The following is a 24,358-nucleotide window of genomic DNA, read 5'->3' on the forward strand; positions in this document are numbered from 1 at the left end:
TATATATATATACATATATATGTATATATGAATATATATATAGAGTGTGTGTGTATAAAATTTTGTACATTTGATGTGGTCTTCTTCTCTACCCGATTTAAGAACCATGAGGAGATTAATGGAAGGATATTGAATCCGTACGAATTGGAGGGGATCCCACACGTAGAGGTTGTCACGCAGGGACTAGGGATACACCCGACAAGAAGTCGCCCTTCTTCTCCCCGAGTCACCTGCCTACGCCTCTCTCTCTCTCTATCTCTCTCTACTGTTGGGATCTGATGGCGGGGCGTTACGACAGCGATCCCTTTCAGGAGGAAGACGTCAATCCCTTTGCGGTGAGTTCCCCGATCTCTCCAACTTCATCTCTACTAGGAACATTTCTAGTGATCGATGCTGTAGTCGGTGATTTGGTTCGGCATTTAGATCACTGTGTCAGATCTGATGTTTCGCTGGGTTCCCAACGTGTCCGATCGTTCCCGGTTGCTCTCTCTGCTTCTCGAAATTGGATCATTGTTTCGCGCTTCTTGATTTTGACTGCGACAGTCGGGGTGTGAGAGATTACTTGTTTGTTGGTTTCTCGTACATTGGGTACTGAATTGAGTGCTTATCGGCAATGTGTCGTATTTTGCTTTTGGATCTTGCAAAACCTAGTCAGGTCGTCACGACAATCACTTCTAATGTTGAAGGATAGGGAAGAAGAAGACTGAATCTGAAAGATCTGAATTCCAACTGTTAGGCGTACGCGTGTTCTATTCCTGATTAGAAACTTACGGAGCTAGAAAACGTTTAAACTTCTAATATTTTGCATCGAATCAAAGAAGTTCCTTGTTGCGGTTTGGCGCCGCCAAACTTGGTTTAGATCAGTCCGAGACCTCCGTATTTTTGTTATGACCTAAAAGCACCTCGACTTGCCCTTGTTGTGGCCGTACTGAACCCATAAGAGTTTGTTAATTAGGCCCTAGATAGTTTAGATTATGACTTTGACTTGGACATCATTGGGGTAATTTTGAAAAGCTCACATTATTATTTTCCAAATTACAAAAGAGTCCTAAGCATGATTAGACAAGAGAATATGCCTTTTCTCACTAATTATATTAGCTATTTTAGGGATTTATATAGGGCCTTGTTTATTGAGTGTATAAGAATCCTAATTTGATCACATCAAAGGTTAGTTAGATCTGTTGTTTAACTATAAGGTCCTGTGTTTTGAGAGTTACAGAGTTTTTTGTGCAAAATTTTGGAGGGTAAGTTAATTAATGCCGAAATAACATTTTTATTAGTTAGCACTCCTAATTATCTATATGTATGAGAAATGTGAATGTAGACGTTCTTGCCTGAATCTTATATCTATTTTTTGTATGACAAAAATACTAAGTCAGTAGCTTGATTCTCTAGTTGATAGCTGTGGGGATTTTTCCTCCTTTTCTAATAACAGGAGTGTCACATCCTATTAATTGATATCAGAGTGACCAATATTTTAACTACTTTTTAATGGTTTTAACTTTATGTAACAACCCCAAAAATTTCCTATCTTTGATGTCATTGAGGAATTAAGCATACTCGTATTGTGGATATTCCTAAGTTGTTAGAGTGTTGCCTTTTATAAGTCCAATTTCAGGTGGAGAAGCCCACCAATTATAATTACAAGCAATGTAGTACTGTTACGATATTGCTATATGAATTTATTTCTTCTTGTTTAGAGATGGTAAAATAATCCCCAAGTTCTCATTCTCCATTATAAGTTGTAGTCACATTAGGACTCTCTATTGCCTTTCAATTTGATGTAGACTGTTTGTCTTTTACTTTGATATAGTGATTTAAAAAGCGCTAGACGTCAAAAGGCATAAAGGTCCTAAAATACCTGAGGCGTTAGGTGCTCGCTTAGGTAAAGCGAGACGTTCTGAAATATTAAAATATAAAAAATATATAATGCAGTTGATAAATATGATTAGTATTGTTAAAATCTAAATAGGGACTATTATATAATACTAGTAGTTAACAATTTACTGTTAACAATAGTTAGAGCGGTGTAAAGAATCACCGATGGTAGAAAGTGGGGAAGGAGAGGGCGACGATAATAGAGGAACTTTCAGACGATAGTGACGATGGTGGAGGAAGTTGCAGATTGTCACAGACAAAACTGTAACCGAGGTGTTTGATGTAATGCTCATGTATGTCCATGTCTTTCGATTTTGTTCATGCTTTGCATAGTATATAAAGGGCTGATAGTAGGCTTAGCAGCCTCATTTTCTTTGGTTTTGGTGGTTGTTTTAGGCTTGCAAATAAATGTTGTATCATGTGGGCACTTGTGGGGATTTCGCTCTATAGTGGACCATTTTGGACCCTTTGTTATACGACCGTTCAGAGCTTGTGAAGTCTGTTTGTAATTTGCATTGACTATGAAGTATTTGCTGAAATGATTGCTTGTGGATCCCAAGTGAGATGCTTTCTCTAACCCGTTTTATTTTTTTATAGATCCCAAGAGATAATAGGAGGTTTCAGAGATAATAGGAGGTTACGGGGAGGTTTCGGGGAGGTTGACCTTTACGAACGGACATGCAAGGGTCCTGCACGACTTAGACAAAACTAGCTAGGTGCGTGACATATGGTATCAGAGCGGGACAAGCACACATAGAAACACTTGGTATGCAAACGTAGGGGACCTAGCAAGGTTACATTGAGGGCAGCCAGCATGCACGACCATTTAGGAAAAACGAGTATAGAGATATAGGGAAAAGGAGTCACTCAGAGGAGCGGACATCTGAGAATGACATTTAGAGGAATGGATAACCCTTTGTGCAAGAGGCACTACGAGGACAAGCAAGCTGGGGAGAATATGTAGTGCACAAAGGTTGGGATGACTGAGTTTGAGTTACGACTCGACGTTGGCAACTATACTTGATAGTGCTGAAGGTAAGCGAGGCGCTTAGTAAAGGATCAAACAATGCAAAGTAGAATGAGTTGCTTATCGATCGAAAAAGTTATGCGAAACTCACAGAGATGAGAGGAATTGCTAACTCGAAGAATTTGGTACTCATGTAAGGGCTTGTATACGAACGATGAAATATTCGTGGCCAACCTAATGTCACGAACTGCCACGAACGGTCGTCGCGCACTCGCAACAACTTCGTTCAACGAACCGTTCGTCGCTTTTACATGCTTGAACAGAGACATGACAACCTATTTTGCCTTGGTTTTATGTGTTTTATTTGTAAAAATATATGTTCGAACAGGTTGCAACATTGCAGTGCGATTGCTCACCGCGTCGGGCCAAAAAGCTCCAAAATGGCTCCGTTTCGCGTGCCGCGGGTTGTTTTCTGCAGCCCGCAGCAGCGCCCAAACCGTCAGCCATCTCAGTACCCTAGAACCCCCCGGGTGGCACAGGGCTGTATGGGGCTTCGGTATATTGTCGAGCGTTGAAAAATCTTCATAAGTTCACACATTGACTTGACGGGAACTTGCTTTCGTGCCCGACACCCGATGAGCAGTTGTTTGTGGACTTGCAACTATTCGTTCTACCTTATAAAGTCCTTTTTTTCCTCCTTCCTCTTTTTTCTCCTATGCACACAAAATGTTTATTGAATTGCGCTTGTAAAGCTTCCCTCTTTGCGAGACGTTGGGACTTGTCTGTCGCTTGTTTTCAATCTAATCAACTTTCTGTTTTACAGGTCCTTCGGGACCTATACGAGGTTGCAACTAGGCTGAACCTTTGCCGACGCATATGTGCAATGATGCCTTAAGACTTAGGCAATACCAGCTAAGTCCGAGAAGTTGGCGCAAGGGTGCATCGTGACTTAGGCAACTCAAGCTATGTTCGCGTCTTGGCCCCAAGGATGCCTCACGACTTAGGCAATTCCAGCTAAGTTCGTGACATTGTGGTATCAGAGCGGGCAAGCAATTTGAGTAAACAGCAAAGGAACTTCGTAATTTCGTCATGGTAAAGCATCGTAGCGAATCAAACAAGGCAGGGTAAGACGGACCTTTGCCCCAAGCAACCGTAGGTGGGCTGCAAGTGCAAACTTGCTCTCATGTTGTTAGAGCCGCTTTGGAGGATCGTGACAGTGAACATGATGAGCAAGAAATTAGCTACTCTTCGCGAGCAAAGGAGGTGCAATATGGAGCGCTAACCGGGAAGAAGAGTCATAAGGAGAGACTCACAGCGGCGGAAACCCGTTTGGATGTTCTTGAAGTGAGCTTGGCGGAACTCTACCAAGGCCAGCGAAGGCTTCTTGGGGTAGAGAGCTCGCAAGAAGAAGCTGAATCCCGAATCGACAAGGTTAAGGCCTTAGTCGATCGATTATCTGACGACACCAAAGACTCCGTGCAACATCTGTAGGAAGTCTTGGCAGAACTCACTTCCAGGGTGACTATGCTCACTCACAAGGGCACTGAATGCGGGAGGAAGCAACACCCGCATTACGCCGCCACAAAATTTGAGGGCACTCGAGCTGTATTGTTATGGAGGTGCCTGAAATGCTAAAGAGCTCGAGAATTTCCTGTTCGACATGGAACAATACTTTCGAGCTACGAGGCCCCATTCTGAAGAAACCAAAGTTTTGATAGCAACCATGTATTTGAATGAGGATGTAAAACTTTGGTTGTGAACCCGTTGGGAGGAGATCCAACAAGGTCGGTGTCGGGTAGACATATGGGAGGACTTAAAGCGAGAGTTGAGAACTCAATTTCTACTTGAGAACACAGAGTTCATTACAAGGAGGAAGTTGAGACAACTCCGCCAAAGTACTTCCATTCGAGACTACGTGAAGCAATTTTCTGCGCTAATGCTGGACATACAAGATATGTCCGAGAAGGATAAGCTATTCAGCTTTCTCGATGGTTTGAAACCATGGGCTCAACAAAAACTACATCGAAGGAATGTCACCGATGTGATCGGGGCAATTGCTGCTGCAGAAAGGCTCATCGACTTTGTTTCCTTTGAGGAGTCGGGAAAAAGGAAACAATCTTCAGGAAATCGCCCTCGAAAATATTCTCGAGGGAAGGAGCCCGAAGACGAACAAAGGAAGAAGAGTTCCCACAAAGGGCCAAGCTCAAAAGGCAAGGCTCCAGAATCTGACGGATGCTTCTTGTGTTGAATGCCACACATGGTGAGAGAGTGCCCACAGAAGCAAGCACTCAATGGCTTAATATCTTCTATCTATCCCCCCAAATCGGACAAGGGCAAGGCTGTCGCTCTTAGTTCGAGTAGTTCAGAATCCAACAACGACGATGAGGAGTCGCAAGGACCCCAGATGGGGGCAATGCGTTTGTTGAACGCTATACGGGGTCAAGTGGGGGAAAACATGAAGACAAGGCCACAAAAAGCAGGAAGTAGTGAGCTGATGTACGTAGACATTAAGCTCAATGGCCAAACGACCCGTGCAATGGTGGACACGAGTGCTACCCACAACTTTATTGCAGATCGAGAAGCAAAACGACTTGGGCTGATCTTGGAGAAGAACCCAAGTCGAATGAAGGCGGTGAACTCGGAGGCCAAGCGAATCTCCAGGTTGGCAAAGAGAGTTCCCATCAAGATTGGAACATGGAGCGGGAGCACAAACATGATGGCGGTGCCACTGGACGACTTCCAAATGATTCTTGGAATGGAATTCATGCAAGCGACGAAGTTGGTGCCAATGCTGTTCCTAAACTCCCTATGTATGATGGGAGGTGATGACCCCTGTGTGGTTCCCATCTCTAAGAGAGGAACCAGCGAACCCTAATAGATATCGACATTACAACTGAAGAATGGGGTACAAAAAGGTGAATTAATATTCGTGGCTGCTATGAAGCTAGAGCCACTCGATGAGAAGGCCATTCATGAACCTGCTGTGGTGGCGAACGTCTTGAAGGAGTTCACAAATGTTATGCCACCCGAGTTGCCGAAGACTCTATCGCCATGCAGAGGCGTGGATCATCACATCGAGTTGGAGCCAAGAGTGAAGGCTCCAGTGAGACCACCCTACCGCATGCTCCCTCCAGAGTTGACAGAGCTCAGAAAGCAGTTAGGTTGACTACTAAACGATGGTCTTATTCGTAGTCCTAAAGCATAATTCAGAGCTCCAGTTCTCTTCCAAAAGAAACAAGATGAGAGCCTCCGACTATGCATAAATTATCGAGCTCTCAACAAAGTGACGGTGAAGAACAAGTATCCCATCCCGCTCATTGCGGACTTGTTCGACCAATTGGGCAAAGCAAAGTACTTCTCCAAACTCGACCTTGAGTCGGGGTACTGGCAGGTGCGTATTGTTGAAGGCGATAAAGCGAAGACTACTTGCATGACCTGGTACGGGGCGTTTGAGTTCTTGGTGATGCCTTTCGGCTTAACTAACGCTCCAACCACATTCTGCACTCTTTTGAACCAACTATTCAAGGAGTATTTGGATAAGTTTGTGATTGTCTACTTGGACGATATCGTCATCTATAGCCAAACGCTTGAGGAGAATGTCGAACACCTTCGGACAATTTAAGGTTCTCAGGGAGAACACTTTGTTCGTGAAAAGGGAGAAGTGCTACTTTGCTGAAATGAAGATCTTATTCTTGGGGCATCGAATCGGTGATGGCTCCATTCGGATGGACAAATTAAAGGTGCAAGCTGTTGTAGAATGACAAACTCTAAAGAAGGTGCCGGATCTAAGATCCTTCCTCGGTATCATCAACTACTATCGGCGCTTCATAGCGGGGTATTCGAAGCATGCAACTTCACTGACGGAGTTACTGAAGAAGGAGCAACCTTGGAGGTGGTTTGACAAATGTGAAGCTGCATTCCAAGATCTGAAGGCTACTGTGTTGGAAGAATTGATTTTCAAATTGCTGGACTATGGGGAGCCCTTCGAAGTCCATTATCTACGAGTTTGGTGGTCTATTATCTACGAGTTTGGTGGAACCACCTTCTCGGATCGCGATTTATGCTGAGGATAGACAACATCGCTTTGAGCTATTTCCAAACTAAAAAGAAACTCTCCCAAAAGCAAGCACGATGGCAGGACTTCCTAGTTGAGTTTGATATGATAATGGAGTACATGCTCGGAAAAGCAAATACCGTGGCCGATGTATTGAGTTGGAAAGTGGAGCGAGTGAATGCCATACAGTTGGAGGGCAGAGGCCAAGCAAGTCAATTGCACTCCAACTTCCTTTCCAAGATCAGGGATGGACTGTACAGTGATCCCTTGATGCAACTCATCAAAGAAGGCAAGACACGACGATTTTGGGTCTAGGAGGGACTCGTTTACATAAAAGGGAATATGATTTATATTCCTCGAGTGGACAATTTGAGACGTGAACTCTTAAGAGAGTGTCACGATTCCCGTTGGGCTGGATATTCGAGTATTAATAAAACCTTGGCTCTCGTGGAGAGGGTCTTTTACTGGCCGAAGATGGGGACTGATGTGGAGGAATATGTTCGAACGTGCCTCACTTGCCAACAAGACAAGGTGGAGCAACGGAAGCCGGTGGGACTTTTGGAGCATTGCCTGTACCAGAAAAGCTGTGGGAGAGCATTTCCTTAGACTTCATATCAAGCTTGCCGACAGTAGGGGGACTCGGATCGATACTCGTGGTGGTCGATCGATTTTTAAAGTTTACAACTTTCATTGCTGCACCCCTACACTGTTCAGTAGAGGAGGCGACCAAGCTAATGATGAAGTATGTGGTGAAGTATTGGGGAGTCCCGCACAATATCATCAGTGATCGTTACACTTGGTTCCTGGGATGATTCTGAACTGAGCTATTCAAATTGTTGGGGTCTAAGTCATACTTCTCCACAAGCCTCCAACCCTAGACGGATGGCCAAACTGAAAGGATAAACACGCTCCTTGAGCAATATCTTCGGCACTACGTGAGTGCCAACCAACGAGATTGGGTGAAGCCATTGGACATAGCTCAATTCTCCTACAACTTGTAGCGGAGCTCTATGTCTAACAAGAGCCCCCTCGAGATCATTACAGGATAACAACCGTCAACTTCTCATACCTTGGCTATTAGGTATACTGGGAGTAGTCCGTCAGCATATCACTTTGCAAAAGAATGGCACCGAAATGTAGATATTGCGTGGGCTTACTTGGAGAAGGTGACCAAAAAGATGAAGAAGTGGGCAAACATAGGAAAGCGGCCACAGGAGTTCAAAGTCGGCGATTTGGTGTTGATAAAGCTCCAACCAGCATCACTCCAATTCTTTAGAAATAAAGTACATAAAGGATTGGTGTACAAGTATAAAGAGTCATTTCTAATTATCAATAGGGTGGGCAATATCTCCTACAAGTTGCAACTGTCGGCGTGGCTCAAAATTCACAATGTTTTTCATGCCAGCAACTTGAAAGCCTACCACTCAGATCCGCAAGATGCTTTCCGAAGTGTTCCAACTCGGCTATCTCCCACCAGAGCCTCATACGAAAAGCGAGTTGAAACCATTTTAGTGGATCGCAAGATAAAGCTATCCAATGGAGCTGAGCAGATCGAGTACTTGGTGAAGTGGTGAAAGCTTCCCCAAACCAAAGCCAGTTGGGAGCTCGAAGATGCCCTACGACATGAAGAAGCAATCATCAACAACTACCAACAAGCGTCGACGAGGGCGTCGATAGTTTAAGTGGGGGAGAATGTCATGAACGATCGTCGTGCACCCGCAACAACTTCGTTCAATGAACTGTTCGTCGCTTTTGCATGCTTGTACAAAGACATGGCAGCCGGTTTTGCCCTGGTTTTGTGTGTTTTTGCTTGTAAAAATGCATGTTCGAATAGGTTGCAGTGTTGTAGTGCGACCGCTCACTGTGTCGGGCCGAACTGCCCCAAAATGGCTCCATTTTTACGTGCCACAGCTTGTTTTTTGTAAGCCGCAGCTGCATGCAAAATGTTTGCCATCTCAGCACCTTGGAACCCCCTAGATGGCATAGGGCTGGATAGGGCTTCGGTATATTATCGAGCGTTGAAAAATCTTCACAAGTTCGCACGTTAACTTAAGGGGAACTTGCTTTCGCGCCCGACACCCGGTGAGCAGTTGTTTATGGACTTGCAACTATTTGTTCTACCTTCTAAAGTCGTTGTTTTTCTCCTCTTTTCTCTTATGCATGCAAGGTGCTCGCTGAATTGCTTGTAAAGCTTCCCTTTCCGTGAGACGTCGGGACTTTTCCACCACTCGTTATTCGAACTAATCAACTTTCTCTTTTACAGGTCCTTCGGGACCTAAGTGAGATTACAAATTGATTGAACCTTTGCAGACGCATATCGTAAGGGCGCGTCATGACTTAGACAATCCCAACTAAGTTTGAGAAGTTGGCGCAAAGGTGCTTTGCGACTTAGGCAACTTAAGTTCCCGTCTTTGCCGCAAGAGTGTCTCACGGCTTAGGCAATTCCAACTAAGTTCGTGACATCAAGGCGACCGAAACTCGGTGCCATTGAGCATTGAAACTTTCTCTTCGGCATGAGAATGATACGTCCGTATAAAGCTGAAGTGTGCGGCGAGTTCAGCATGTTGCCTAGGTCTTGAGGGGTGCAGTAGGAGCTGTATTAGCGAGGAGTCCTAATCTAGCAAGTGCATTTGCAGAGGCAAAACAATGCACAGTTTGTTCAGTAAGGCGGAGTAGTCCAAGGGGATGGTGGCCTCCGAAACTTTCAGAGGGAATGATGTAAAGAGAGAAGTTACTCCAATAAGACAAAGACCTTGGAGGGATAAGTCCCAGTTCTATGGAGGGAGATTCATGTACAACGGACCCCATATGTTGATGAGGAATACCTTAAGACAACAACCCCACAAAGCTCAACGGATCGAGCAAGTGGCGAAGAGTATCACATGATCTCGCATGAGGTAATACATTGGTGGATGCATTGTGATATCAAGTGGGGGAGCGACTCGAGGCAACATAAAATGAAGGCACACTTGGAGTCGATATGGAGATTGGACTCAATGGAGGGTTGACCCGTGGAATGGTGGGCGCGAGAGCCCCCATCAACTTAATGCAAATCGAGGAGCGGAGAAACTTGGGTATAACTTGGTGAAGGACCTAAGCCGCATGAAGGAAGTTGGCATAGAAGTTGGAACATGGAGTGGAGGCATGGAGCTTTCCTTGGACAAGTCAAGGACATGAACTCTTGCAGAGGTAAGAGCAGGATCATATCGTTCCATGGGTCTCTTATTCTGATGGAGCGGACTAATCTTACATGGTGCCAAAGACGAAGGGAGCTTTGAGACACATGCATCGTATCTCGAAGAAGCATTTGACGGAGGAACCAAGGTTACTCAATTTGCGGAGGCGAAGTTGGGTTCAGAAGGCCTTGGCACAAGGCAAGAGGATGTGAAGATGGGTACTCTTGAGTAATACGCCACAGTACTACCATTCAAGTTGCTATGAAGGAAGCAATGCGTAGTGGAGATTGTGCTGATGGGGGCAGAGGCCCAGGATCCAGACAATGGTGCACCAATTTCAGCAAAGTTGGTTGACTTCGGGAGCTACTAGGTGATGGACTATCTTAGAATTATATTTCGTCTGGGTGTGACCCGAGAGTGAGTGGACGAAGGTCGATTGCCAAAAGAGCGAACATAATCAAAGGTGGAAGAGGCCCTGTAATATGTTGGTAAAGACCATACATAGAGGAATCACAATCCGAGTTCATCCCACAATGATCAGAATATAATAGAGATATCACCAGGAGGCGACATGGTGCAATGGATTATAGTGGAACAGTTCGTGGCAATGCAATACATACGAAAGTAGTCCCGCAAGAGACTAGATCATACGAAGGTATGATCGGGAGCTACTGCGACCACCATTTCGGTGAACAACACGATGGCAAGAAAGACTATGGATTCAAGGAGTGAATGTCATGGTATCGCAGAGGCGGGTCTTCCGTGCGTGCATCGAATCTTGCATCGGATAAAAGCTTTGGTCATCAGTATATAGGGGCTGTGTACCACCGAAGGAGAATTTCGAATGCAAGTACGAGCGAGTCTTATAAGGGGGGACTTAATCATGCAGAGGTATGATCGAAGCGACTAGAGAGTTGGACTGCTCCAGAGCTCGTATTCGCCTAAGGGACCCGACAAGTCAAAGGATTAGGCCGAGTAAGCAAATGTTGCTACCAAGAAAGCTAAGGAGAACAAAATCGATACGAACCCTGCAACATGATGGCGGTGGCCATGCATAAGAGTTGTAGTCTGTTTTTCCATCGACTAAGGGAAATTGCTCGGAGAACACAGACGTGTTGAAGCAGAGGGTCGAAAGGAGTGAGGAAACAATGACGAATCCAAAGGGACCTAGCTACCCAAAACCAAGCGTTGGTTAGAATGGAGGTGGCCTTGAATGTGTGCCACAGTGCCACAAAGGCAAATCTACCGATCGCGAAGAAAGGGACGCAGATACGAGGTGACGAATAGTAGGGCCATGGTCATGGCAGCGCCATGGTACCTCAGAGGCGGGACTTCTATGAAGTTATCGATCCCTTGCTCTCTTGGAGGGAGAGTACTTGGTTGTGAAAGGGGCCGAGGTGGTGGAGAATGCAAAGGCAAACTCCAAGTACCGAGATAAGGTTGAAGGGCAAATGCCAGGGAACTTCGTAAGATCGGTGTCAACAAGCTTCTCATCAAGATAATCAAAAGTGAACGACTTCAGGTTGATGCAAGAGTGTTCGACTAAGGAATGAAGTAGACAGTACGCGGTGTTATACCTTTACAACTCAGAGGAGTAGGCAGCAAAGATGATGGAGAAGATGGCATATTCCTAGAGGCGACCAAAACTATTAAAAACTTACTCCAAGTTGGGGTGAAAACTTCTTGCATTTCAGAAGTTCGATGGCATTGAGAAGGTGAATCACAACTGCTAACTCAACGTAAGGAGTGTAAACACTTCAAGTGCTTTAGAAGTATAAGTAAAGAGCGGGTGAAGGCTAGTAACCAGCTCGATGCATGGAGTACAACCCTCAAGGAGGCGGGCGAAATCAAGGTAACATTTTCCTTCTTAACTCTTAATAGAATGGGTGAAACCGAGTACCCTAATTCTCTTATCTATCCAGCAGAGGAGCTCTACATAGGTTTTTAGACCCTTCGAAGAAACCGAATGGAAGACACTAGTTGTCAAATCCTCACCAATGGTGATCAGTGCTACTGAGAGTAGATTATCTGCTTTATTTTCCAACAGAATGCCAATCGAAAGTGGAAGTGATGCGAACCTACTTGGAAGTGATGTCTAAGTGGAACAAGAAACGATGGGCAAATTTTATGGAGGAAGGACCTAAAAACTTTAAAGTCTGTGAGGCGATGCTCGTTAAAGCTCCAACATGCATCCACCTAGTTCTAGCGGCATGAGGCATTTGAGAGACTAGCGTATATTAAGGATGATCTTTTCTTTCATCTAAGGGATCCGTAAAAAACAGCAGGGATCAACACAACTCAACTGACCCCACACCAGAGTCAGAGTCTTTGGCGAGTTGAAGCAGCATGGTGGATCAAAGTTCGACTACTTAATAACAACAGCGGAGTGCAGTTGGGCGCCAAGTGGCGCATTACAACTGGAGCAGAAGATTAAAGACTCAGTAAAGGCTAGGAAATGCAGCATCTGTAAAGACTTCAATGAGGACGTTGAAGGAATAAGTGGGGGAGAATGTCACGGACAAAACTATAATTTGGGTGTTTAATGTAATTCTCATATATGTCCGTGTCTTTCGATTTTGTTCATGCTTTGCACAATATGTAAAGGGCTGATAGTAGGCTTAGCAACCCCATTTTTTTTTGTTTTGGTGGTCGTCTTTGGCTTGCAAACAAAGGTTGTGTCATGTGGGCACTTGTGGGGATTTCGATCTATAGTGTACTATTTTAGATCCTTTGTTGTATGATCGTTCAGAATTTGTGAAGTTTGTTTGTAATTTGCATTGGCTATAAAGTGTTTGCTGAAATGATTGCTTGTGGATCCTGAGTGAGAAGCTTTCTTTAACCCGTTTTCTCTTTTGTAGGTCCCAAGGGACAATAGGAGGTTTCGAGGAGGCTGACCTTTGCAAACGGATACGTAAGGGTGCCGCATGACTTAGGCAAAACTAGCTAAGTGCGTGATAGGTTGGTAGAACCAGCAGTAGAGGAAGCTTCAGACGACAACAGCCGTGAAAGAAGCTTCGGACGACAGCATTGGCGGCGGAGGAAGCTGCGGACTATAGTAGTAGCGATGGAGAAAGCTTCAAACACTGACAACAATGGCGACGGAAGCTGCGGACGACGACGTTGTGGGCGGAGGAAGCTTCAAATGTGTCAATCGGTGGCAAAGGAAACTGTGGTCCTCTCCCTTGACGGTGGAAGGAGCTGCACATGGAAGCCGTGACGGTGGAGGGAACTACGCATGAAAGCTAGACCTTCGGACTCGTCCATCGGCGATAGAGGAAGGGTTGGTCTGGTTGGCAGCGGCAAAGGAAGCATCGGAAACAACTGTGCTAGGGTTTATGGCTCCGGGTCGCACGGGGAGGGGGGGTGTGTGTTTTGTGCAAGTTTAGTTACATTATGTAGCTTAGTTGGTTCAATCGAACCAACTAAGCTACTATTCAACCGAACCAGACTCTAGCTCAGTTGCTTTGTTTCAATCGGCCGCTCACCCGAGACGCCCGATGCCTGGGTTTAGGCGAGCGCCTAGGCGGCACTTCATTGAAGCACCAAAGCGAGCACCTGGACTACTATTTAAACTATTGCTTTAATGTATATCGCTCTTCTTTCAAATTGATATCTAACCCAATAACCTCATTGTTTCTTTGATATTAATGTGTCAACTTTTTATTTGTTTTATTTTACCATATATCCTTTCGGTATCATTTAATAACGTCTATGGCAGGATTCTGGGGTACGTGGAAAAGCAGCTGGATCAAATTATGGTGGAGGCTCACTAGGTTCAGCGGTATGTGTACATCATGAACTTACAATTTTGCAATCAAGGTCAAGTTAAGGTGCAGCTTGTGTCGAATGTAGGTCTTGCTTTGAATATATTAGTCTTAAGATCTTGTTTTCAATTTTTTTGAAGCTTTTACTGTGATTTTATAAATTTAAGGGCTGTCACTAGAGTTTATTAGGAGAAAGTAATGGCGGTGGAATCATGATTTTCCTGTATGACAGACCTTTATTCCCTAGAAAATAAAGGAACTATTAACATGATTCTAAATATCTTAGAAGGTTATCTGATTTGGGATAACAAAGATATTGTAATACTGATTTGCATCCCTTTTAGGGTGGTCATAAGGTCCCAATCTGATCTGAATTAAGGATCATGAGATGTTTGACCTATTCAGAAGGCTTTGACACAAAATTCCATGATTCATATCCTTATTTCTATAATTTTTTTCTGTTGCACTTGTATCTTTAATTTGCTTATGATGTTCCATATTTTGTCTCCATCTCACTGCTATTCTACCTTCGTTTCCCTCTACTTTCTGTTGCTATGGAAATAATACTATTCTTTATTCATTTGGGTCTTGCACCAGCAGACCTGTTATTATATCTGTTTCAGAACTGAAATCTATTTACCACAATGCACCATATTCTAAAATGATTTATAATATTTTGTCATGCAGTCTTTCGGCATTGCAAAAGATGTAGTATTGAGAAGCTAGCCTTAGTGGCACAGAGCATATTAATCCACGAGAAAGAAGAAAGAGAGCCTTCAAGTCTCAATTAGAGAGATTCTTCAATAATTTGTCCAAAAACAAAGAGTTTTCAATAATTCAGGGACAGTTGAAACCTTTTACTAATACCTGATGTACATAAATTGTCTCCAATTGGTGATTGAGGATGTAGCTCCTTTATTCCTGGCATTATTATTTTAAATATAGTCCTGAGGGTTGTGAAGTGAATAGAGATTTAGCTCCAGTTATCCTGATAAATGGTGAAGAGGATGAAGATATCGTAGAAATAATCAGGGCACTAGAATACTTCTTTTTAGGGACCTGAGTTTTAGGGAACTGAAGAACTAATAATTGATGAAACATTAAGTCCCCAGAATCCTAGGTCTATCAAATAATTTGAATGGACAAGATACATTTCTTGAACCCTTCTTATTCAAATGCTAGCTTTTCCTGCTCCCACTGGAACCCTGCTGATTTCTGCAATGGCTGTTGTGCCATTATGATATTCTTTGATATGATGAGTATAGGCAGAAGTTATAATGACATTTTCACAAGACCAGTCTCTAGATACATTTTAGTTCCATTTTGTGAGGATACATGTACTTCTTAAACAAGAAAACCTTTCAATGTCTTTGCATTTTAGATGGGATCAAGAACCTATAAGCACTTCCTTGAATAGTGAGTCAACTAATGAACCATTTTTTTGATGAACTTTTTGCAAAACTTGTAATAGTGATCACATCATTCTTAAATCAATTATCTGATTAACATAGATTGCATTGCAAGTACTGTGGTGTATTGATATTTCTTAGTTGCTTATTTTATCTGTGTTTATAATGTAGGATCTCAAGAAAAAGGAAAGAGAACTACAAGCCAGGGAGGCAGAACTGAATAAGAGGGAAAAGGTATGTCCTGTATGTCCTTGAGTTTAATGGTCACAAATGCAACTCCTGCCCTTATTCTTGGAACTTCAGTTTTGCTTCTCTTGCGTTAAAGATTTAGATAGTTTGAAACTAAATAAAAGAATATGTGGAATATTCTTGTCCAAAAATGTTATGCTATGCTTACCATTGTATTGTTATATAATTAATTTGTGAGACAATTGTAAAACAAACATCTTGATACTCAAGTGTGCTGGACAATACGTGCTAGGTAATATGTGGTATATGATATACCTTTATGCAATGAAATTGTTAACTAGCCTGATCTATTAAAAAAGAATATCTTATTTATATGCTTTGCAAAAGCTAACATTACTCAGTTTATAAGCTCGTCATGTGTATAAGATCTATTGTGTGCAAGGTTATAAAAGTGGAATTGGCATGCAGGCAATTAGGTTGTGACATAGTGTGTTTGCACAATGCAAGTGTGTATGTAGTTGCATATGTGGGTTCTTTTTGAAAATTGTAAGTATCATTTAAAATCAGAAAAAGAATAAAAATAACTAATGAACTAGCAATATAATTACTTCATAGATATTCACAACCTCTCTTAACACTCAAGCATAATAAGGCAAGTGACACTCAAATGCATGATCTTGTAGTTAAGGCAAGCGACATGCAAATGCATGTAATTGTTTTCAACAACCAAATATTATCTAAAGAACTAATATAAAATAAATTTGTTATCCTATAGCCATAGGATGCCTTGGCATGCACAAGCTTCGGAAGAAGTCCCAAATATCATGACAACGGCTCAAACTTTGAAAATTTTAAATAGAACATAAAATTTTGAGCACTTCTTAAATCATCATTATTTTAATAGCCACACATTTCTACCACATATTGTATACAAAAATGCTGTATTTTGATCAAACTACATTATATTTCTGAAACTATGATTACTTGTTTCTCACTGGTTTGTTTTTATACTAATTTGATGGCTTATGTATGCAAAAAGCCCTAAAATCATATTATGTTTCTACAGATCATGAAAAAAAGAATTTTTTGCATTTTCTTCTGTCAAATGGAATGGTTATCTTTAATTGTGTATGTGTGCTTTTTCTTTGTTTTTATTTATTTATTTTGCTGGTAAAACAGGAACTAAAACGTAAAGAAGAGGCTGCAGCACAAGGTGACTAGTCTATATTTTCATAGAATAAATTGACTAGTACTATTTTTTTCTTTTAATGTTAGGCAAGAGCCTTACTGTTTTAAGATGAATACAAGTTAAATTTATCTTTTCTTAAATTGGTTGCCCTTCCTTATTTTTTGCTTCTTTGCAGCTGGTGTTGTCATAGATGAGAAAAACTGGCCACGTTTTTTTCCTATTATCCATCATGATATTGCAAATGAGATACCCATTCACCTGCAAAGATTGCAGTATCTTGCATTTGCTTCATTGTTAGGTATGTTTAGGCTCTTATCATTATCAAAGTTCCGCCCTTGTTTTTTATGGTTCCAAGGCCTTGTTGCTTTTCTTGCTCAGAACACTTGAACTTTTGCATTTTTTGTTCACATTCTAACCAAATTATGAGGACAATCAGTTAACCATTTTGATATGTGACATATTTTTCATCTTATGGTAGTAACTTTCTCACTGTCATTTTAGTTTGGGCATTAACATCTGTTGACAAAGATATCTTATGAATGTGAAATGTATGTGCTGCATGTAGTTGATTTGTTATCTAAGAAGCAGTTTCTTATTGTTTTGTGCCCTCATATTCAGGAGTAATATTGGACTTTAGTGGACTAAACCAAAAATATTTACCATGGTATATATAGGCTTTTGGAACATTCTCATATGATCGCTTAGCTAAGTTGCTTTAGGAGACAATGTATAATTGATAAGATTTACATGGTAGGAATAATTCTAGTAGATAGTTATTGAACTTTGGGTGTAAAATTTTTATGTGAAAACAAAATATGAAATTATTTCTCAATTTGGGTGTTTGACAGGTTTGACTGCATGCCTGTTTTGGAATATTATAGCAGTTACAACAGCATGGATTAAAGGGGAAGGTACTTAGAGGATCTTTTTTGTGAGTGGATACTATAATACCACAATGGAAATTAATTTTATTTGCTTCTTATTTCTAGGTGTCAAGATCTGGTTGCTTGCAATCATCTACTTCATCTCTGGTGTCCCAGGTGCATATGTGTTGTGGTATCGGCCTCTTTATCGTGCCATGAGGTACAGTTTCATATCTCAACCTTTACTAAAGTTTGTGGACTTCAAGACTATGATGGATACAAACTTATGCTTTAAGCTTATGACGTCATATGTTCACATGACATTGCAACATGTTTTATAGGACTGAAAGCGCTTTGAATTTTGGATGGTTTTTCCTATTTTACTTGGTATGTTCTTGGTGGTTTAAGATGTTGTTCAGATATCTTTTTTCACGGTAATGCTTTATGGAAAGTAAAATGTTCTCCAATTGACTCTCTTATGTCTGTGCAGCTTCACATTGCTTTTGTCATATATTCTGCTGTGGCTCCTCCAATTTTTTTCAAGGGAAAATCTTTGACGTAAGTTTCTCTTTTTATGAGTAATATATGGTGAATGGTGAAAGTAATAAATTCATATATACAGAGGCTACAGCTAACCCATTTTGATACATCCTCCAAATTTGGTGAATGCAAATTTGATTTGTTCACTGAGAAAATAATTGAGACTGGCCTTTTACCTTTTGTACATTGGAAGGTTAACTTTCAAATTTTGCTTTAGAGATCATGCATTCATGCTCATGATTTTTGGCAGCTTGACATCAAAATGTATTTTCCTAAAAATCCATCAGCTATTGTTTTTAGTAATGTGTGTCAGCTAGAAGGAAATATAGTCAAGTTATGTTGATTTCTAGATATTCAAATAGTTGAATTTTAATTTAAAATCTATTAAGCTTTTCTTCATTGGGTATTGTACATGAAACAATGAGGAATTTTTGCTGTTATTGCTAAATATTCTGGAGAAGACACAAGTTGATGTGATAAATAATCACATCACAATTTTAATTTGATATGAAATGGAAGGAAAGTCTATTTAGTGCATAAGTCCATTGTGCAAGTGGTGTGCTAAGTGAATAATACTAGGAGGCAAACTTAACCGTATGGCCAGCATGAGTTAGTGAGTGCCCTAGATGTGCCAAATCATTGCAGAAACATGGCCAGCTGAATATTTAGTAGCATTTCTCTGCCCATGGTATAGAATGTGCAGAAAGGTATTAGTATCCTCCCATTCTGATGCCACAGAATTACTATCCTTGGACTATGTTGACTTTTTAAAACTGTGAATTTGTTGGAACAAACCCAATTGAGATACTTTTATCTTGAAATTTTAGGGGTATATGCTATATTTACCTTGGAGCTTCCTTTCTTTTAAACTCTATGAGACTTGGTGGCTTTCAATTCCTTGCACTCTTCCTTTCTCTGTGTCAGATTTCCCATTGATTTCATGGAAAATTTGTTGGCAGAACTTTTTCCATTGACAGAAAACTAAAAATTGCACAACCTTTTTTACATTTATTGAAAAAGCATAACTTTTGATTATGCTGATCAATGTCACAACTATAAAGTATTTTCAGGCTTTTCTATGCTTAAGCACAATGAAAGGAAAAGAAAATGTAATTTTGATTTTCTTCCATTACTCCAAATACAATGGATTCTTTTGCAAGGAAATGGATTTTTCATTTAGATAGCTTCATCATTTTTATTTCCAGTTCAATTACCCTTAGAAATTACTCATTATTATATAAGTATCTATTTCATTGCTTGTTGCATCTAGTTATTGTGTGTTTCCCAACTAACCACATTCAAGTTTAGTTTCTAATATCCTATAAGATTGTTATCTTGTAAGTCTAACAAATTTGTTTGAAGATTGCTCGGATTATAGGAGAGCATTAAGGAGACTCTCTGATATTTTGTGAAATTTTTTGTCGATAGTCTTAACATGGCAGTTTGAGCAAAAATGTATTGCCTTCTATATTATGTTGGACTTTAACAAATGTGGGCATCTTACAGTCTTCACCAATGGTTCCAGTAATAGAGGATTTTTGAGCTAAAATGAAGTTGGCAATAGTGGTGGAATTGTAGGAGACCATTTTAGAGCTTGTTTGCAGAGTTTTGGAACATGACTTAGCTCTTAGTAGGACACTGGTGACATCTTCCAACTTAGCTGTAACATTAATTATTACTACTTACAACTTTGGACATGATATTGTGATTCACTTAGTTTGTGTAAAATCAATTCTTGTTTGCTCTCTGGGCAACCTAGTATTCTCCAGATGGACTTATGTAATTTGTTGCTATTCCGGTACTACAAAAGTTGTGGTCTGACCTAATCTATAAAGAACTTTTTTATCAGACTCTTGTAGACAAAAGGATGAAAATAGATAAACTTGTTATTGTTTCATTGGATGCTGAAAAATGAAAGTTTTTACTGTATCACCTTGAGGAAGGATTTGCTTCCTTGCCAACTTATACAAAATTATTGAACTTCTATTTTCTTTTCTGCTTATGCATGTCCTTCTCATGTTTTCTGTTGCAGAGGTATTTTGCCAGCAGTGGATCTTATCAGCAGTAAGGCTTTGGTTGGGGTGAGTTATAGGTTTCCATAGAAAATTTGTTGAACTTTTTTCTATGTTCTTGAAATAACTTGATCAGATAGACATGAACGTTCTGTCTTAATATTGCTGATTAAATAAGATTGTATGTTATGGAGTTTATTTTAAATCCAGCATGGGGCTTACTTTGGGCATAACTGGATAGAGACATGTAAGTCTAAACTATTAAGTACCATGGGACTATTTGATTATTAAAAGTAGAAGTACCTGCTAACATAATCTCAATGTAATTGTAAGTGCTGCATAAAAAAAAGGCTCAATTGTTTGGTTTCCTGCATTTGTAAGTGCAACTTACCTTCATTTTGTTTGGTTGGCTTTATTTGCGATTGCTATTTCACTGAAGGATGAAGGAACAGATGGTGGCCAAGGTGGGTTGTTGGAGGGAGAACAATAGTTGCAGGAATGCTGAGAGAGTAAGCAGCGATTTTATGTAATATAGGAGGTGCATTGGAGGAAGTGCACTTATCCTTGGGTTGGCTCAAACCTGGTTTAGCTTGTGCCTACTAAGTTTTTTTTTTTTTCCAGGCTTGGACCAATGTATGCAATCCCTGCCCATAACTAATGACTAAGGACAAAAACTATTAGCTTAAGCACTCAAAATATTGAAGTACGATAAGAGACAAGACCTCGCAATAAACTAAACACCATTACTAGCCTTGTTGTGTTTTTCTTCATTTTGTTACATTGTGAACCTAAATTTATAATAATAATGATTTCATTCTGGTAGGGTCTAGATGCAGAATTTTCTACCCAGGCCTGACTTTAGTTTTAATTGGGCCCAACTTTTTTGCCCATCTTGGGCCTGAGCAAGTCAAAACTTTGCCCAAGAGCTCTCCTATTTGGAGGCTAGGATGTCGGGTCAGGTAAGTGTCTCAGCCCATACATAGGTCTATCGGAGTAAGGATTGAAATAGGATCTTAAATTGTAACTAATTTTAGAATTCATTGATAGGTAGCTTGGTTGCATGTGGAAATGTAGGTTAGAGGGTTTAAGTTGCAATTCTAAAGAAATATTATATGTTTGCACTTGATAAAATATCTGCCAATGGTTTAAAAGTTACCAAAGTATCACATAGCATATAAACAGTATGTGGAATTAAGTATTCAAGATAGTTTTTAGTAACTAAATTAGTAGTTAATCTCAGTGATATTCGTACCAATTCTTTATTGGTCCATGACAATGGTACCATAGCCTACCAAGTGTCAATAATGGTTGGACTAGTCAGGTCCAGTTTCAGACTAGTCCATCTCTTCAATGTAGCTTTTTATATATATCCTGAAAAATGGATCAAAATATGCATATAAGACCTATTGAGAGACATAAATCGTACTACATAAGTAAAAACACTTATAGAAACATTAAAATAAATACATGACACATGAGTTATGCATGATACACGCTGTACCTTATTAGTACAGGCCCTACTAATTACCAAAACGAATGTTGTGTTTCTGGGAGGTTCTTGTGGTTGAATATCAAGGCCATAATTTGTGCTCCCATGGCATTCAGTATTGATACACTGTATGCTAATTGTAGATTAATCAAGCAATAATTAAGTCACTTTGTTCATTAAGTGTATGCTGGTAGTTGTAGACACAACTAGTACAACTTCAACTGATTTGTATAGCTAGACTTTCTACGACTGGTGAATGTATAATATCATCATCATCTCCTACTATCAAGATCGTAGTAAATTAACGCTAATAAGAAGTATATCTGAACCATATGCTTGCATTTTCATGCTGATGTGGACCACAAATCTGATTGTTTTCACATCCAATAATATGACATATTAGTTGCATAGCGTCATATGACCACATAGGCATACATGAAACACGTGACTGCACAAACTGCAGCTTGGAACACTTAGGCCTACACTTGGCAACTCAATAGTTATCTATTGTTATTTAACAGCTAAATATCTGCTTTACTTGGATGTTCTCCTTTTGGTATGATGCTGCAAGCAAACACTATATTTTCAAGAAATCACTAGTTTTGATTTAGTTGCAGCATCTGTATTTCTTTAGTAAATTAGAGCAGAGAAGTTGAAATGTTTTCACTGTTATTGCAAGTTTTCTTGATCTAATTGTAGTGTTATGTGACTCTAGATTCTTGTTTGCTTGTAGATCTTCTATTTTGTTGGATTCGGTTTGTTCTGCCTCGAGTCACTGCTCAGCATTTGGGTCATACAGGTCATTTTTCTGCACCTAATATGGAAGTTGCCAGCAGTTAACAATTCCATTCTGTTTTTCCTTTTAAAGTTAACCATGTTCCTTGATTGAATAAATTATGTTTATGTAAGGTTTAAGGGAATTGCAGTTGATTGTTAAAGTTGCTTATCAATTATATGCTAAATGAAATATAGTTGGAGGCTTTTATATCTTATTTATTAAGAAATCAGTAGTACTTAATGAGCTTCAGTGAAAATTGAATCTGGAAATGGATTTATTTGGTTAAACTCAATGTTCAACCTGAGGGTTCTGGTAATTCTGTGCAGCAAGTATATATGTACTTCCGTGGGAGTGGAAAGGCTGCAGAAATGAAGCGTGAGGCAGCACGTGGTGCTATGAGGGCAGCAATATGATTATTTTATCCAGAGCCACTGTTTGAGGGGAAGACGAGAAATGCAGTTGATCAGGCCTATAGTTTGATTAATGTCTTTGTTTGCTTGATTTCTTCTTGGTCATTCATGATGTCTTTGGCATATTGTCAGGTGTGTTACCTTGAATGGGAAAAGGTACATCGTTCCTTTTCCAAATTTATCTGGGAAGCATGTAGCGTGTGTTAGCTTCTTTGAAGCCTATTCTCGCTTGTATCTACCATCTCATTTCGTCCTGTGAATTTGTGCTATAGAAGAATGCAAATTAGTGACAATTACTGGTACGGTGGTTAATGGGCAAATCTTGTAGATATATTCTTGATCCTTTTCTAATTGATGCCTGTTATCACAATAAATTACTTCGCATCCCATGACAAGTGCAATTAAAAGATCCTTGATCAACATGGGAAGCCACTTAAGTTAAAAGGTTATGTTACCTGAGCTTTTTTGTTGTTTTCACATTTTTATTAGTCAACTACACAATGTTCCAATGTGATAAACTATATATATAAAAAAGGGTCTTTTTGCTTCAGCAAGCATGGTGGCTTATTTTCGTGGATATTGCTTAGGAGATATATCTTTGGCAAGCTCTCTTTATTTGGCCTTACTCATGATTTTCTGTGAGTTTACAAATGATCATCAGGATGTGTTCATTTTGGTTCTTGTTTCCTATTTAATGTTGCACATTTTCTTCAGCGTTGATGCTCGCTCTAGATTTTTCCGTCGTCAACGTGCAGCTCCTAAAGAGTACATTTTAGTGCCTTATCCAGTCCAAGCTGTGGCGATTTTTCCCTTTTGTTTGTCTGTTCTTGCCTATTACTTCCATTTCTTGAGCAATTTATAAAAAAAAAAAAAAAAAAAAAAACCCTCAGGTTTTTATCATATGATGCACTCGATTTTTTATCCAAGAATATTTTTTTAATCAAAATATTTTAAATAAATAATGATTAATTCTTGATTAGGCTTGATTCAATTATTTTTAAATGAATCGATTATCTTGAGATGAACCGGATCAGATGGATTAATTAAATATTTATTATTTAGTTAATTTAATTAAATCCTAGATTACTTATTAATATTTTAAAATTATCCTTACCTTCTCCACCTTAACTCCATCTCTTTCTCAGTTTTCTCCTACTCCTCTCTCCCTTTAACCTCCCTCACCATTATTTTATTTCCTTCTACTCCATTGCTCCTTCCCTTCCTTCCTCATCCAACACCTTCACCTCATAGTTTTTCTAGAAAACCCATTACACTCAATGTACACTTGAGCTATACTTGAATTGCATTAAATATAAATATATATATATATATATATATATATATAATTTATATAAAAAATCTTAAATTTATCATAAAACTAAAAAAATTGAGTTATCATTAAAAAATATATTAGTTTTTATATAAAATTTTCCTAAATTCATCCAAAAATAAAAACTTAAGTTATCCTTAAAAAAATATTAATTTTTATGTAAAATTATCTAAAAATACTATTTCACTTGAATTACATTCGTGTTATATTCGAATTACACTTATTCACAAAATATGTTAAAAGATATATTAATTTTTAGATAAATTCATCATAAAACTAATCACAAAATCTTATCTTTCCTATTTTATAT

General features: G+C 39.8%; 1 protein-coding gene across 1 annotated transcript; it reads left to right on the forward strand.

The window, feature by feature from the left end:
• Nucleotides 1-143: 143 nt before the first annotated feature.
• Nucleotides 144-23,020, forward strand: LOC135623437 (secretory carrier-associated membrane protein 1-like). Its single transcript, XM_065126407.1, has 12 exons — nucleotides 144-335; nucleotides 13,794-13,856; nucleotides 15,420-15,482; nucleotides 16,617-16,650; nucleotides 16,802-16,924; nucleotides 17,475-17,537; nucleotides 17,616-17,709; nucleotides 17,831-17,876; nucleotides 17,980-18,047; nucleotides 20,062-20,110; nucleotides 22,264-22,329; nucleotides 22,635-23,020. The coding sequence occupies exons 1-12, from the start codon at nucleotides 279-281 to the stop codon at nucleotides 22,719-22,721; spliced, it is 813 nt and encodes a 270-aa protein (XP_064982479.1). The 5' UTR covers nucleotides 144-278; the 3' UTR covers nucleotides 22,722-23,020.
• The last annotated feature ends 1,338 nt before the right edge of the window (nucleotides 23,021-24,358 follow it).

This window comes from Musa acuminata, chromosome BXJ2-9 (assembly GCF_036884655.1).
Source record: "Musa acuminata AAA Group cultivar baxijiao chromosome BXJ2-9, Cavendish_Baxijiao_AAA, whole genome shotgun sequence".
NCBI lineage: Eukaryota > Viridiplantae > Streptophyta > Magnoliopsida > Zingiberales > Musaceae > Musa > Musa acuminata.